General features: G+C 46.4%; 2 protein-coding genes across 2 annotated transcripts; both read right to left on the minus strand.

The window, feature by feature from the left end:
- Positions 1-264: 264 nt before the first annotated feature.
- LOC123451026 (probable cytokinin riboside 5'-monophosphate phosphoribohydrolase LOG4) lies at positions 265-2,273 on the minus strand. Its single transcript, XM_045128042.1, has 6 exons — positions 1,953-2,273; positions 1,727-1,824; positions 1,561-1,591; positions 1,284-1,383; positions 1,015-1,085; positions 265-792 (listed from the first exon to the last, which is right to left on the minus strand). Exons 1-6 carry the CDS (start codon positions 2,088-2,090, stop codon positions 568-570), a joined length of 663 nt encoding a protein of 220 aa, XP_044983977.1. The 5' UTR covers positions 2,091-2,273; the 3' UTR covers positions 265-567.
- Positions 2,274-10,251: 7,978 nt separating this feature from the next.
- LOC123447286 (putative ABC1 protein At2g40090) lies at positions 10,252-15,485 on the minus strand. Its single transcript, XM_045123875.1, has 11 exons — positions 15,123-15,485; positions 14,845-14,970; positions 14,542-14,637; positions 14,297-14,397; positions 13,530-13,566; positions 13,005-13,223; positions 12,814-12,925; positions 12,331-12,422; positions 12,069-12,248; positions 11,365-11,478; positions 10,252-10,754 (listed from the first exon to the last, which is right to left on the minus strand). The coding sequence occupies exons 1-11, from the start codon at positions 15,435-15,437 to the stop codon at positions 10,554-10,556; spliced, it is 1,593 nt and encodes a 530-aa protein (XP_044979810.1). The 5' UTR covers positions 15,438-15,485; the 3' UTR covers positions 10,252-10,553.
- Between the last annotated feature and the right edge of the window lie 299 nt (positions 15,486-15,784).

Below are 15,784 nucleotides of genomic sequence, written 5' to 3' on the forward strand. Positions count from 1 at the left end.
GCCATATATTCTCCCCTGCTTAACAAGCTTCTTTAGTCAATACCTTGAAAATAGGTGAAGCCCAATGAAATATACTCCCTTCATTCAAAAATATTTGTCCTAAAAGTGTTTCTAGTACATGCTTGTGGGTCCAAGTCAGAGGGTACATATGGTTCGCGCCTATCTTTCGCTTTGATTTTACGAGATGCACGACAAGCTGTACTAGGCGTACGTGACACGGAGCAAGTGCGCTGTGTGCTGCTGACATGACTGTGCACATTAATATCGTAGCCAGGCAACATAAAATATTGGGTGGAAAGAGTACAACGTGATGGTATGATTGCTGCGCTGCAAGGTACAACTCCAGCCCCCGTACACTTGTACGCTTGTGTTTAACTACGGAGCACTGAAGCACGCACACTTTGTGCTAGCCACGGAATATTAGGGTTAATTAGGGAACGCTCGATATTACATGCATGAAGAAGATTATTTATTTTAATTTAAGAGCTGATAGATGTAGAACATGGTAACTAAGCTTGAGGAAGACGAAGCTACACGACGACAGGCATGCATGACCAGCTGTGTTCGCTAGCCTCTTTTCCTCTTGACGCCGGCGGCCGCGGTGCCGTTGGGGTCGTCGCCGCCAAGATGGGCCGTCTCCGCCGCGGCCGTGAGCTTGGTGAGAAGGTCGGCGGCGTTGTCGGCGAGGACGAAGATGTTGCGCGACGCGTCGTCGATGAAGCCCTCCTCGACGCCCTTGTCGAACAGCGAAAGCAGGCTGTTGTAGTAGCCGTCCACGTTGAGCAGCCCCACCTAATACAGCGACACCACCAACAACCGTACGTACGTAAGTCGCCATTAGTTGCACATCGTTCTCGCTAAGCTTGGAGGGTTAGGGCATGCACTAGGGCCTACGTACATATATGTACATGGTAGCATGCATGAGTATCTGGCTAACCACTGGCCCCGGCACATACATTAATAGGGTAATAATGCAGAATGGCAGTTAAATACGACAAGCTAGTACTAGCTTACAGGCTTGTTATGGATCCCCAGCTGCGCCCACGTTATGATCTCCAGCAGCTCTTCGATCGTCCCATAACCGCCTGCACGTACGTACGTTACACACAAGAGGTGAGCCGCAAGCAAGAACTTAACCCGTTTCCTAAGCTTCTTGATTAGTTATTGTCATGGCACGTCGATCTTAAACGTTTGGTTAACTTCACACATTAGCAACATTTTCCAAGAAAAACACACACACACACACACATGCGTATTGGCTAAGATGAGAGGCAGTCCGTGACCTGGCAGGGCGATGAAGGCGTCCGAGTGTTTTGCCATTTCTGACTTGCGCTCATGCATGTCCCTGACCACTTTCACCTCTCCCAACGTCTCCCCTGACACCTAGGAATGGCTCGTACGCACATTCAAAAAACACGTTTCATATGTATTAAAAAAGCAGTAAAATACAATGCATGCGTGCATGCATTTCGTTCATGCAGATGCTAGCTAGCTAGCTAGCTAGAGCAGGACATGTATGTATGCATGTACGGTGGCAGAAGAGATTCGCGGATGCACTACCTCTTCAGGCAGGAGAGCACTAGGGATGACCCTGCACGGACGAGCAGCCAGACAGACCATTATTCATGGCAAAACTACAAGCTATAGCTCCATGGAAATGGAAGCTAGCTAGCTAGATGTGCACAGAGAGGGAGAGGCCGCGTATAGTAGGAGGGCTTCACTTTACCCGAGGACGTGGCGGCCGCCGTCGTGGACGGCCTTGGACACGAGGCCCATCAGGCCGCCGCTGCCGCCGCCGTAGACGAGGTCGAGCTGCCTCTCCACCTGCAAAGGGTGCGCGCGTACGTGCGTGCGCCGTCGAGAACCAAGCAGTCAGCGAGACATGCACCGCATGAGCAGGAGCAGGACATGTATGCACTTCGGTTGGCGTCTCTGGGTACTATATATCTCACCAGCTGCTTCCCGAGGTCGAGGGCGGCGGCGCTGAAGGACGGCCGGTTGCCAGCCCTGCTGCCGCAGAAGACGCACACCGCTCGCACCGGCCTCGGGCCGTCGCCGCCGGCGGTGGCCTTCTCCTGGTTCGCCTCCATGTGTCGGACGACGGCGAAGGGAGGCGTACGGTCGGACACCACGGCCGGGAGGATAGAGAGGCCAAGATGAGGGTGGGTGCTCGTGCTTGGGCAGAGCTAAAGATGAGGGGGTGGGTGTGCTGTGCTGCTATGGAGGCTGCTGGCGGCTGCCTTGTGAGGTGAGGTCCCCTCGGCGCCTATTTATGCACCAGACGTTGCTTAATTTCGGTGCTATATATAATTGAGCCTCCCGTCGTACATTCGTAGTACTTGACTGCATCATGAGAATCACCCCTGTATCTGTATATATCTCATCGAGAAAAATGCACTCCAGCACTCTGGGTTCTCTCTGAAAACGTCATATATATAGTACACAGGAGACGCCATCTATCCTGAAATTAAGGACCATCTGCGCTAGTACTTACAGCTGCTACTCGTATTTTGATGAAGCAGCCGATTAACTACAGGTTGGATGGATCTTTCATCCCGTGTTTCTCTTCTTCTTTTTTCACATGGCTGGACTTTTATCTTGTAACTATTGTAACTAGGTGACATAAGGTTGGTCATAGTGGGGAGTATCATATAGTAATATCATGCATATGATATTATTGTATGATATTACCTTCATAATGCATAGTATCATAAAGTAGTACTCCCTCCGTTTCAGTTTATAAGTCCGGTACATGTATCTAGGTCGTCAATTTGACCAACTTAATGAGAGGCATTTATTACAAAAAATATATCATTAAAAACTTTAGATGTTCTATTTTCTAATGATATAATTTTTATGTTAAATAATATATTTTATATAAGTTAAATTGACGACCTAGATACACGTGCATGCCTTATAAACTGTGACAGAGGGAGTATCATAGATGACCTTATTTATTGACATGTATGACACATAGTAGTAGCATAGCATTTAACATGTTACGGTATCTACCTATTTTACTCTAACCCTCTCTCTCTTTTTTAATTGCCTGCCACATCAGCATGTTTGCTAATCCCAAGTACATGATACTACCTTAGTTACTCCCACTATGACCAGCCTAAGGGCATCTCCAATGCCGTAAATTTACCCCGGTATCCGTCCGACAGGGACCAGTCAACGGACATGAATGACAGAACGACTATCCAACACTGTTTGCATACTTATCAAGTCGGATTTTGACTTAGCAAACTGGCTGGTATTCATCAAAGTTCGGATAAAAAATAACACAAATCATCCATGTGTAGCATGCAAATAAGTCTACTACAACAATGTCTCAAATTCGATGTCCAACAATTTTTTAGTAACGGATCATGTCATCTCACACATACTGCCCCTTCAGTTTCATCCAACAGCATGTGTACGTAAATGGTCGTCCCTCTTTCCTATGGAACATCACGGCAGTGCGTATAGGCTACACAATGTGTCTAGAGCAATATCGAGTGAATGAATGATGGATGATGTGCAATGACGTGATAAAACTTGGTGACGATACGATAACAACCTTACATTGGGATCATGCATGATGTGCATGGCATAGGGCGAAATATGCTTTAATATGTGAAACGATTCATGCACTTGTTGCTAGAAGGTGCCCCCCAATGCATGTTCCTAACTATGAAATCCACGGATACGGCCAACCACGCATCGCAGAACAACTAATCCTTATTGGTCGAGTAACCCGCCATCCTTCTTACTTGAGGAAATGGCATGGCTTTCAAAATTAAGCTCAATGGGGTTTGATTGAATACCTGTCGGGTGTGGCGGCCGCCATGAAGGTCGTCGACAGGGTGGCGGAGTTTACCTGGGTACAAACGGCTCCAGGGTGGACAAGGCCGTCGTAAAAGGCGAACGGGCGCGTCAGTGCTGATTGAAAACATCTGACAATGCTTGTGTGGCGGCAAAAGAGGTACAGCGGTGGCCTCGGAGGTGAAGGGTGCGGACGCAAAGCAGGGGGAATGACGGAGTGGAAGAAAATTGGACCATGAGGGCGGATTTAGTGGGCATGTGGTGTCAAAATCCAGCGTGGCTGATGTCCGGACTACCGACCCCCCCCCCCCCCCCAAACAATTCCCTCACTTTGTCTCTACTTTACAGGAACATGTGTGTTTTGGACCAATAACAAAGGAGGTGAAAGTGCAGCCCTGGGTTCAAGACTATAATATGAACTTAATTTAGCGTCCATCTCCCAATGTATTCGTTTGACACAAATTATTATGATTTCTCCTTTGATGACCGGAGGTGTATCAATGGTTGTCATGTCCTTATCATCATCCCCCTCTTGAAATGAGTCGTCCTCATTTTATCCCATCGAAGGGACCGATACAAGATCGCGTAGGATGGATAGGAAGAAGGTGAGATACAAAATAGGTGAGATTCAGTTTTCAAATTACAAGTCATGCATGCCCATGAGGCTCTCGGTGGCTGGCTAAGGCTGGTTGTAATGGGTAGTATCATGTATATGATACTAGTGTATGATACCACATCTGTAATGCATAGTATCATATGTTAGTATCATAGAGTTGTTCATTTATTGTCATGCAAGACACATAGTAGCATATCATTTAATATGATAAGGTATCATGATATTATACTAAACCCTCTCTTTCTTCATTTAATTCTATGCCATATTTCTGAACCGTACACACATTTCTGATAAAATCATGCTGATATTTTCCAAGAAATTTCTCTCGAATCTACCATGCACCAAAACCAAAGGTCGAGATAGCAAAGCTTGTAGAACAACGAGGCATGCATATGACAAAAACGTAGCACGATCAGGCTGATAACTTCGATGCAAAACACAAATAATCATGCTGATATTAACAAAGGGCAACTTCAACCCCATGATCCCAAATCGTGTTGCCGCGTTCATTTGGGATAAACGGACGTAAGCCACGTCCCAACACGCGAGAGCAAACAGATAAATGTCCGTTTTTTGTTTGCTTTAGACCTATTTCCGAGCGAAGTTTTGGCCGGATTTGCGGTCAAATGGACGCGCGTGAACGAGCGTGACGCGTGTCCTTGTCCTCTCCTGGCCGCCCGTCGATGGCACACACTTCTCTTTTCTATTTCCCCTCCTCTCAAACTCCGGCCGCACACCAGCGGCTGGATTTGGAGCGGATCTAGCCGGATTTGTGCGCGGCAGGCCACTGGAGGCCTCGCCGTGCCATGGAATGACTGGGTGCCAGTCCGCACAGCCCCGGCAATAACCTCGACCGCATGTAGGTACCGCCTCCGCCTCTAGCCGCTCGGATCTACATCGTTGGCGGTTCAACAAATACACCAACGGTCGTCGTCCGGGCTCAGTGATGTCCCAAATGCTCGTCGACGCATCGATGTCGCTCATAAAGTACGACGACTGTCCATTGAAGATCGTGTGCTGCATGCCTATAACCAGAACACCTCGGATGGGTGTTTGTCAAGTGCAAAAATGATGGGGTACACTAATTTAGCTTCGGTTGTGATTTCGGGTTCGGTTTGTTTTACTTATAATCAAATATTTATTGTGTAGGATGAATGCAACTTTTGGTTTTGAGAAGAAGAATACATCGTTGTATTGATAGCACAACTTAATAGATGTCCGTGCACTTCTTGCTAGAGTAAACGCTCAAGATGAGAGTAGATGTGCGAAAGCAACGTCTAATTCTTTAGACTCGAAGAAAAAAAAGCATTTAAGATCAATATGTCGCAGATCAACAACGAATGTATCGAGAAGACACAAATCCAACTTGCGGGAGGAGTTATGGAAGTTGGATATCTTTTAAAATGCTTTCTTGTAGTTTTTGTTTTCTTTTGGCTTGTTATTCTAGACAAGATTTGATGAATGTGTTTCAATATATCACAAAAATCGTTGGTGAAAATTATAATAAAATAAAACAAAAAATCTATGCGATCGTGTGTTGGGCGTCCGGCTGACGCAAACCCAAATACGATCAGACATGGCCCCATTGACACCCCCAAACAAACAAAACACGGACAAAATGGACGTCTGTTTGGGGTCATACGTTGGAGTTGCCTTGCGTCGACGCGGACACGGAGCGAACACGCGCCTCGCACACGTGCTCCTTCCCTTGGCCTGTCAATCGGCGTCACAGTCTATCCTTCTTATCCCCTTCCCCCCACCCGTCGCCCGCAAGCACACAAATCCTAGGCTGGTGACCCCATTTTCCCCCGGTCACCCTAGCTCTCCAACAGCTAATCCACCGGCAGGGTGCCTCCTTCGTCTCGGTGCGGGAGGCCTATTGGTGGATCTATGACTGCGATGAGATTTGAAAAAAAATTGTGCATCCTGCCGGCGGGATTTGGCGAATCCGGCCGCCGACGGACTGCGCTTGTCATGGACTGACCGGGTGCCCGTCCACCAGGTCTAGGAAATCCCTCGATGCCACATGCACACGCTCAATCCGCCTGGGTTTGACCCGTCGCAGGTTTGCCGGCAAGGCCACGGCCGGTCGTCGTCCTGGCTCGGCGTTGGCCAAAAAGCTTGTCGACTCACCTTTGTCGTTCATAAGGTGCGACGACTGCTCGCTGCATGTCGTCCGACGTGTTTATTGGACGTCGGAACATCCCGGTTGGGCGTTCGTGAAGTGCACAAACAATGGGGTATGATTTTCGTTCGGCCTTTTGCTCTTCGATGATTCGATACAATTTCGGTAGCTTATTATTTGCTCAATATTGTGTGAGGATGGATGGAATTTCTGGTATTGAGAAGAAGAATACATCGATCTATTGATATCACAAAATTTGCTACATGTTCGTGCACTTCTATCTAGAATTAAAGGTATAGATGAGACTAAAGAAGAGACCAAAGGGGGAGGAACATCTAATTCTTTAGCATCAAAGGAGAAAGACGTTGTTAAGCTTAAGAACCCACGGATCAACAACGAAAACATAAAGAAGATCTTAGTCCAACTAGTACGATAAGTTTTAAAAGTTGGGCATCTTTTAAAATATCTAATTGTGCTTCTTGTTTATTTTGTTCTTGTATTCGTAGCGAAGAATTGATAAAAAATATGTGTATTACAATGCATTTGATGAAATAAAAATAACGTTTGAATCCGAAACAAAGCAAAATATGTGATTAAAAAACGGATGCTAGCCCGCCGTGCGGACGAAAAATGAATCGGTGCGTTGGCCGCACGATCGACCCATTTGCAAGAGAAGACAGACATACCGACCCAAACGGATAAAATACCGACAAAACGTGTGTCCGTTTAGGTTGCGCGGTTGGAGTTACTCTAAATTACCGGAAGCGATGGATGATGTCAAACGGGTGCAAGAGCAGGTTCGTCCCGCCGCAGAAAGGAGCGCGCGTGTATGTCTCTCTTGTTCTCAAGCTCATACATGTGCGAAAACATCCTCCCTTATAAGGAGGTCCAATTCCCACTAAACTAGCAATGCGGGACTAAACATTTTCACCTCTTGCCTTGCATAAATGGGTTGCGTGGGCCTCTAGGATTTATTAGGAATTTTTTGAAATGATATATATTGGGTTGGCCCATATTTGGACAAAAATCCAGCAAATACATCTTAAATGTTGTTGTTGTGCGGTCCATAAGTGGCAGGGAATGGTGTTTCAGATGAAGTATAGATGCTCGAGGTGTTGCAACTCCCGTGGAGGTCGCCACATCTTCGATTTGCTTGGTGACCGTCGATTTGATGCCGAGCTTGGGCTCAATGAAACATGTGTGGTATAGCTTGGATCTCGTGGTATGTTTCCTTTTGTAATACGCATGAGATGGTGCCTTGGTCATAATGGTCATGAGATGGTGACATCAAGTTTTCGCCCCATAGCATGTGTTAGGACACAGGCGATGGGTTTTCTCATGTTGCTCCGAGCTCACTTCTTCTCTTCCTCTCTTTCTTGTTTTGGATCTTATGGGCATTGTATTTCTGTTATGAACTAATGAAAGTAATGATAGCGGGGAGCGGGGGTGGGGTAGCTAGAAGAGCATTTCTTGAGGATGAGCAACCCCCTTCAATGTTCTCCTAGCTTTCCTGTTCCTGTCAGCTTGTGTACGATAGTAGAAAAAGAAAGGGGGAAGCCCGGTTCAAAAGAAGAAAAAAACATGCCGGTTCAAAAGAAAAGGGAAATGAAATGATAAGCTCAAACGTGTCAGAACCGCCACTCAAGTCTCAAACCTTACAAGCTTACGATCCAAACTAGCTCCTTCAATTCTACGATCTTGTTCATTATATCTGAGTTTTATGATCTTGATAGTTACGATTATACGATTCACGATGCTAACAAAGAAGCTGCGATCCGATTCAGAATCTCGTCCTCACAACTTCGGATAAGCTCCTAGCGTGTTCCCGAGAAAAAGAAAAGGGGAAGCCCCCCCCCCCCCCCCCCCCTTCAAAAGAAAAACCATGCCGGTCATTTTTCGGCAAATCTTGGGGAGATCACGGTGCTGAACGAACAATCGCGTGGCTTGGGTCTGGTCCACACGAACTTTTCGATATTACGAATCGTGACCGTAATTCTTGATTTTGTTCGAGTAATAATAATACAGTACCCCTTCTGTAAACTATTATAAGAATATTTAGATTATTAAAATAGTGTTTAAATGCTTTTATGTTAGTTTAACAATGTGGAGAAGAGGACACGCGACTCGAGTCCGAGTGGGACTCTCGCATCCGACCGTGCCCAGCACAGCAGCCGCATCCAGCCAGAGGCGATCGGTCGAGGCAAGCAGCTGCTGTCCAACCCGATCGAGCGGCGCGACCCTACTCCTTCCTTCCTTCCTTCCTTATATATATACACGCGCAAACTAGGGCTCGCTCCATCGCCAACGCGTGCTCTGCACACCGGCCGCCACACCACCACACATGTCGGGAGAGAGCTTCCTCGTCGAGGAGAAGGGGGAGGGGGCGGCCGGCGAGGAGGAGGAGCGCTACGCCTCGGACTCCGACTCCGACGACGACGACGTCGGCCGCTTCGTGTTCCTCGCGCGCCAGCCCGCGCCGGCGGGGCCGAGCGAGGAGGGGGAGGGACGAGAAGACGCGATGCCATCGCGCGGAGGAGGAAGGGGCGGGCGGAAGAGGCGTCTCCGGGAGATGTTACTGGCCGACGACCCTCCGGCGGCGGCCACGGAGGCTCGGCCTGGCCCGGCGGCGCCGCGCGGCGCCTCCGCGGAGGTGTCTGGGAGCGAGGGGCCCGCTGATTGTTCCCCGGAGCGGGGAGATCTTTTTTATCTGGGGAGGAAGAACAAGAAGCCTCGCCGTCGCGGCGGAGAGCCGCTGGTGCGTGGCAAGGGGCCGCAGCATCGGGACGTGACGGCGGAACAGAAGACGCCGGTGGTGATGACGGCGGCGGCGGGAGCTCCGAGGCGCTTCTTGTGCAGCATGTGCGGCAGGTGCTTCGGCAGCCACCAGGCGCTCGGCGGACACGTGCACTCCGGCCACAGGAGGAAGGCCAAGGACGCGATCGCCGCAGCAGCAGGCCACGACGAGGACGTCGCTGGCGGTGGCAATGGTGGCCGCGGCGTTAAGCTGGGCCAGGAGGCCGCCGATGGCAATGCCGCTCACGGCGAGGAGAAGGCCGCTGTTGCCAAGAAGAAGGTGGACTTTGCAGCACATCATCGGGACGTGGACGTCGACACCAGAAGCTTCCTCGGGCGCAATGTGGGCAACATCAACGAGGACGGCGGCGATGAAGCTCTCGAGGTGGACGGCAATGGCAGCTTGGCGGTGGCCGTTGGAAGGCCCCACGGCAAAGCACGCAAGACGCAGCACAGGTGCGAGGTGTGCGGCAAGGAGTGCCTCTCAGGGCAGGCGCTGGGCGGGCACATGAGGAAGCACCGGAAGCAGTCGCCGCCCGACGGCAGCAAGGAGCGGCAGAGATCGCCGGAGCTGGACTGGATACCCGTTCGGAGATCTGCGGTGATCACAGGGGAACAACCTCGGCGAGAGCGCGAGTTGGGCTGGATTTGATCCGTGTTGTTGTCTAGGATAGAAGAATCTTCAGCTTGCAAATTGTAATGGAAAATTGTGTTGCAAGTTTTCGTGTCCCTTTTGTTAGTTATACAGTACTTTGCTAGTATCTGAAATCATTTGTCTTTGACTTTCATCATGGAAAAAACCAGGTAGTTTACAGGTCCAACAGACCAGTTTTATAACAGGGTGCAGAGAGCGAAATTTACCAATTGGCCATGCTTTATCATCACCATCAAGCTCAAGGATGCAGCAAAATATCGTATCAACAAAGAACTTCGCACTTATCGACACAAATGTATCATGCTGGAATAAGAGCTTGATCATTCACACTGTACAGTGATGGGAATTTGTGTGCTTTATCCACCCTACCAAAATGAACATTTGGTCCCGAAACTGTCGTATCTTCTATATGGGAGGTGTACAATCAAAGAAAACCTAAGATCTAACACAGGGAAAAATTATGCATAAATAACAAGGCAATGCCATGTTTCTCTTCGAACTAGATGCCAATTTCGCATTTACACTAGTCAAAAAACTGTCGATATGCCGAGCTGCTTTTACCCAGCCAGTAACTTCATGGGTTGTTGATAATGCAACCACAGCTTCATTTTAAGTAGGTGAAATTCCATCAAAAGCTCCTCCAGCCATATTATAAATCTATATAGAAAGAACCTCTTCTCCATCCTTTTAGCTTCAAACACAGCTTCGGAAGAGACTCGTGCAACGATCTCAAATGATTCCGGGGTAGATCCTCCAACCTTCAAAACAGTTGATTGTTAATGGGAGCGGAAGACCGGATAAAAACTAACGATCTCATATACTACTCCCTCCATCATGTATTTCAGAACAGAGTATTCTCCAGGATGTGACTTTGATACTCATTTTTTAATTTCAATAGATTAGTAAAGAGAACAAAGAAATTGCAGAATTAGAAAATGTGTTTCGCATGAAAATCTCATGATATTAGTTTGATTGGCCAACCTTGATAATATTTTTAAATATTCAGTCAGAGTTAAAAAAAAGTTTGAAGGCGCATTTTCAAATTATCTATATTGGAATGGAAGTAGTAATTTTTCGTGCTTCAACCTTTTTGTAGAAAAGAACAGCCCATGCAAAGATGGATTTATGGAAGTGAGGTTATAAAAGAAAGAAAGTTGTTAGTTCAAGCCTGTGTAACAACTATGACAAGATTCCGTAGTTCAATTGCATGCTTCCTAATGATATATCGATTATTTTAAAGTACAACTTTTAACTCTGGATCATCAGGCCAATGATGAAATTCAGTGGGGGAAAAGTAATGGAAGGGGATAGCAGGGGCAACAGGATAAAACAACCCACATTTCATGCAAGTATTCCCATTTAACTTACCAGGGCATGATTGACTGCACGTAAACAGTCATTCGTCTTAAGCATCAGCAAGATGACATTTGGTAGTCTCCTGAGGAGCTCCGAGATTTGTGGGAAATACAAGTTAGCATACATCTGTGACCAAGAAATAACAAACAGGTAAGAGTGGACCACCATCAAAGACCTCAAGGTTCAAGGCAATCCGAAAATAGGCTAAATATGTAGGAACTTGACTGTCAAAAAGGCATAATGCCCAGTCAAATATGAACTTACGAAAAGAATGACAACAGTAGACATCTTCAATAAAAAGAGGGGGAATATGAATCTATTTCTAAGAACATGGTACATGCGGGAAATACGTTTAAAAGCATTCCTAGTTTAGCAATTACTCCCTCCGTCCCAAAATAAGTGACTTAACTCTGTACTAACTTTAGTACAAAGCTGAGTCACCTATTTTGGGACAGAGGGAGTACATTTTACCATTTTCCTACAGTAGGAAAAATAAAAGTTTAGGGCCCTAGTATTTGTTGAAACGATTAAGACAGATTGCATCACGAGCAGCAAGTAAGATTTTCTTCTAGAGGGTTATGACATGGTAAATTTTACGATGTGATGACATGCTAATATTAATAAGTGCTCATGGATTACTGAATGTTGTTAATTGCACTGATTTATGCAGCACCTAGGGTAACCAATACGAACAAAATAGCGCATAAAACAATCACCTGCATTTCAGAACGATCGGTATTATTCCCATCCAGAACAAGATGACCAAAAGATGGGTCAATGACACTTTTCCATGGCCTCATTGTGAGAACCCCAGCAAAAAGTACATGAAGATCCTCCCCAGCACCTAGTTTGATACTGTACTCCTTAATTCCATTCTCATCGGCGCGAACAAGCGCCTACATTGAACAAATGTGGTAGAAGTATTAAAGTACTGAGTACCAAAACATAATCAGAAAAGAAGCTGTAATAGATTCTCACCTTCCAAAGAGAAGCATAGTTTATCCTTGTAGCGTGATCAAGTTCTTTGTAAAGACCATGGTCAAGAAGAACCAGTTGTGGCCGTTTCGATCCTAAACTCAAGCAAAATATTCACTCAGTTCACTCTGTTATACAAATATGCCACCACATAGAAAACACAGTAAACTGATCATTCCAACAAATATAGGCCACCATGTAATCATGTTTTCATAAATTCACACATCTCACTTCCAGAGTTCCCCGTCTCACATAACAAGAAGCATCTCATTGTACTGATGATCATCATGAAGCCACCTACTCCCTACCACTCTCCTCATCAAATATAATGACAAATATCGATATTATGCACTATTCAATTTATTCATTTAGTGTAGCATAGTTACTAATGGACAGGACATAACCTCTGATGCAGTTAAGAAAAGCTAGAAATATACTGGATAACTTCTTGGATTATTTTGTGATACTAGGAAGTAAGATTCTCACCAAACCATTTTTTACTGTCTTGTGGCAAGGGTCGGATCATCATATTGGCAGCGTGGGGATCACAATGAACGAAACCATGCTTGAAGATCATTTCAGCAAATGCTTTATTCACCTACAAAACTGTGAAGTAAGTATCCATACACAACTCATTAGCACATTAGTTTCCAAATAACTGTACTGTGACAACTCACTAGGTTTGAAACATCAACAGGGCGCATTCCGAGGTCTTTAATGCCTTTGACATCAGTTACCTCCTTGGCATCAATGTACTCCATGGTAAGAATTCTTGACGTGCTGAGGTTCCAATAAACCTTGGGGGTGTATATGCTATTCGCAATGTGAGGAGATAACTTTCTAAAGTTAACCAGACATCTTTCACTGTTCTGAGCTTCACATAAAAAATCTAATTCCTGAAAACATGAAAAAGGTTAATGCAGCCTCCAGATTAGTAACCTTTTCCTATGCATTTCACTACAAAGGACGGAATTCAAGTGAGATAAATATATCATCTAGTAAAGCACAATATTCAGTACCAAGATAGGGATCCTACAAGGAGGCAATCATGGACACAAAATAGACAAATAAGTACAACATGACAAAGCATAGCGAAAGGGTAATGCATTTTCCAGGGAAACGAAAAGCAATTATAATGGATATAATGAAGTCCAAGAACCAATTGGCAAGGAGGTAAATAATTTAAATAATATCAGTGGTACCTTAGGCGCACTTTCTCGAATTTCATCAACTAGCCACCTGCATGGACCAATTTTAGTGGTATTAATGTGAAGTGGCACAGCATGGAAAGAAGCATTATCGTCACAGAATTTACAGTCTAACATAATATGAACACTACGTGCAAATCTTAAGTTCCTGGTGAATAGCTAGAGTATAAAAACATGGAAATGGATAACAGGTTGGATTAAGGGTAAGCAACTAAACATACAACAGTTTTTCATGTCACATGGTCCTGCGATTTAAAGTTACGCAGTCATTGTAGAAAGGTGACTGTCAACAAATGGAATTTTTTAGGAACTGTGTTTGCAGTGTTAACCAGAAAAATAAAGGAATTAAAAACAATTCTTTATTGGAAAGCATCAAACATGCCCTTCTAATTCCTAACCATAGCAAGCAAGCTGAAATATAAAATTAGGTACTTCTAATTCCACAAATTGAGCTGTTATGCCAGGTATATAGTGGAGACTGATTCCCATGTACTCCCTCTGTCCCAAAATAACTGTCTCAACTTTGTACTAGCTCTAGTACGAAGTTGTACTAAGCTTAAGACACTTATTTTGGGACGGCGGGAGTAATTAACAAGATGGAAATATCAATATCGTGCTTGACCTAGCTATTGATATGAGAGAACATGTCTCTATCATAACTAATTCTACACATCAGCATAAGCCTAAAAGCTTTCGAGGAGGTATGTTATAAACTAAAAAAGAGAGAGAAAACGAGGTAATAAACAAAGAACTGGTTGTACCTGTAGTCAAATGTAGGGAAAATGTAACTAAGAGCATTCACTACTAAATCCACGGTGGCGATATCTATTACAGAAGTATCCAGCAAGTGGTCGTGTTGAACCTGTAAGCCAAGACAGGGGTCAGGAAGGGTGAAAGACAGACGGCAAGCTGGTTAAATTTGAACTCTGCTGTCGTAATTTAAGAGTTCAAACTTAACACAAGTGAACCCGAGACGAACTGCAGTCTTTTCTTATAATATAGCAACCTTAACAGCGACTTTCTTCCCATCATGTGTTGTGGCGGCATGGACTTGCGCAAGAGAAGCACTTGCAAGCGGGACAGGGTCGAATTCTGCGAAAACCTACACCACCAGGAACAGGGGAGAGACAAAAAATTGTGTCAGAGTTTCTTCTAAACTAAAAAAAAGCTGAGCATAAGCCCATCTTCTGATTCAATGTGAACAAGTGAACTAAGCACGCTCATTCCAATTGTGTGATAATTATACAGCAGCTAAGTTCCTACAGCAGGATGTACTAGGAAAATGTAGTGATGCGGTGAAGGAACTAACGGTTTCTGGCAACTCTCCAATCTCCTTCTTGAAGACCCCTTGGACGTCCTCGTATGAGGAGACCGGGCACCTCTTGAGCATCGACTCCCTCATCGTCTGCACGTACTCCTGCGGCAGGACATACTCCTGAAAAAGAAAAAGAAAAACAAGCAGCTGATCCTCGGCGACAAAATCACGCAATCTTCTTTCAGATAAATGAACCCAAAGAGAATTCAGGCGTCGTATCGAGGCGGAGGGCTAGGGATTCCCCCCCCCCCCCCCCCCCCCCGTTGGCGTACCAGCTGCGCGATGTGCTGGCCGAGCTTGATGTAGATGCCGCCGTTGCGGAAGCAGAGGTCCTGGAGGCGGTGGGCGGAGCGGAGGTGGGCGTCGCGCTTGGCGGTGAGCCAGGCGGGGGAGTCCGGCTGGAGGCCCCAGAGGGAGTAGTGGTAGTCGAAGGCGATGGTGGCGGCGGCGACCGAGTCGCGGAGGAGGCGCGGGGGCAGGTGCCGGCAGATCTTGAGGGTCCTGGCCGGGTCCTCGGAGGTGGCGACGGCGTGGGCGCCGGCGCCGGCCCCCAGCGCCAGCGCCGCCGTCGCTGCCCGCCGCCACATGGCCGCGCGCGGGGTGGTTTGCTTGGCGTGCGCTGGCTGGTCTCTCTCTCTCTCTTTTTTTTTCCCTTTCTTCCGCCGCAAGACGAAGATGGTGCGGTGGTCCGATGGATGGAATTCGTACGCGTTCGCGCGATACGGCCGTTTATATCGACGTCGCCCTCGATTCCGTCGGTGTGCGTCGAATTTTTATTTTCTTTTTAAATATTCTTGAACTAAGATTTTAAATTTTTGCATCCGGTCCTCCGGGGACAGGTAAATTCCCCCTCTCTTTTAGCTACTAGAAAGAGAGAGAAAAAAATGGTCCGAGATGGGCCGTCTCACGTGGTGGGATTGTCACCCCGGACATT

The sequence above is a fragment of the Hordeum vulgare genome, chromosome 4H (assembly GCF_904849725.1).
Source record: "Hordeum vulgare subsp. vulgare chromosome 4H, MorexV3_pseudomolecules_assembly, whole genome shotgun sequence".
Taxonomy (NCBI): domain Eukaryota; kingdom Viridiplantae; phylum Streptophyta; class Magnoliopsida; order Poales; family Poaceae; genus Hordeum; species Hordeum vulgare.

Coding starts and splice junctions, on each gene's coding strand:
- LOC123447286 (XM_045123875.1), bottom strand. CDS start 15,437: ATGTGGCGGCGGGCAGCGACGGCGGCGCTGGCGCTGGGGGCCGGCGCC. Junction 13,567..14,296: donor TTCCCTACATTTGACTACAG/GTACAACCAGTT, acceptor TGGTCCATGCAG/GTGGCTAGTTGATGAAATTC. Junction 11,479..12,068: donor CCGATCGTTCTGAAATGCAG/GTGATTGTTTTA, acceptor TCTTGGTCACAG/ATGTATGCTAACTTGTATTT.
- LOC123451026 (XM_045128042.1), bottom strand. CDS start 2,090: ATGGAGGCGAACCAGGAGAAGGCCACCGCCGGCGGCGACGGCCCGAGG. Junction 1,825..1,952: donor TCGACCTCGGGAAGCAGCTG/GTGAGATATATA, acceptor CACCCTTTGCAG/GTGGAGAGGCAGCTCGACCT. Junction 793..1,014: donor TGGGGATCCATAACAAGCCT/GTAAGCTAGTAC, acceptor TCGCTGTATTAG/GTGGGGCTGCTCAACGTGGA.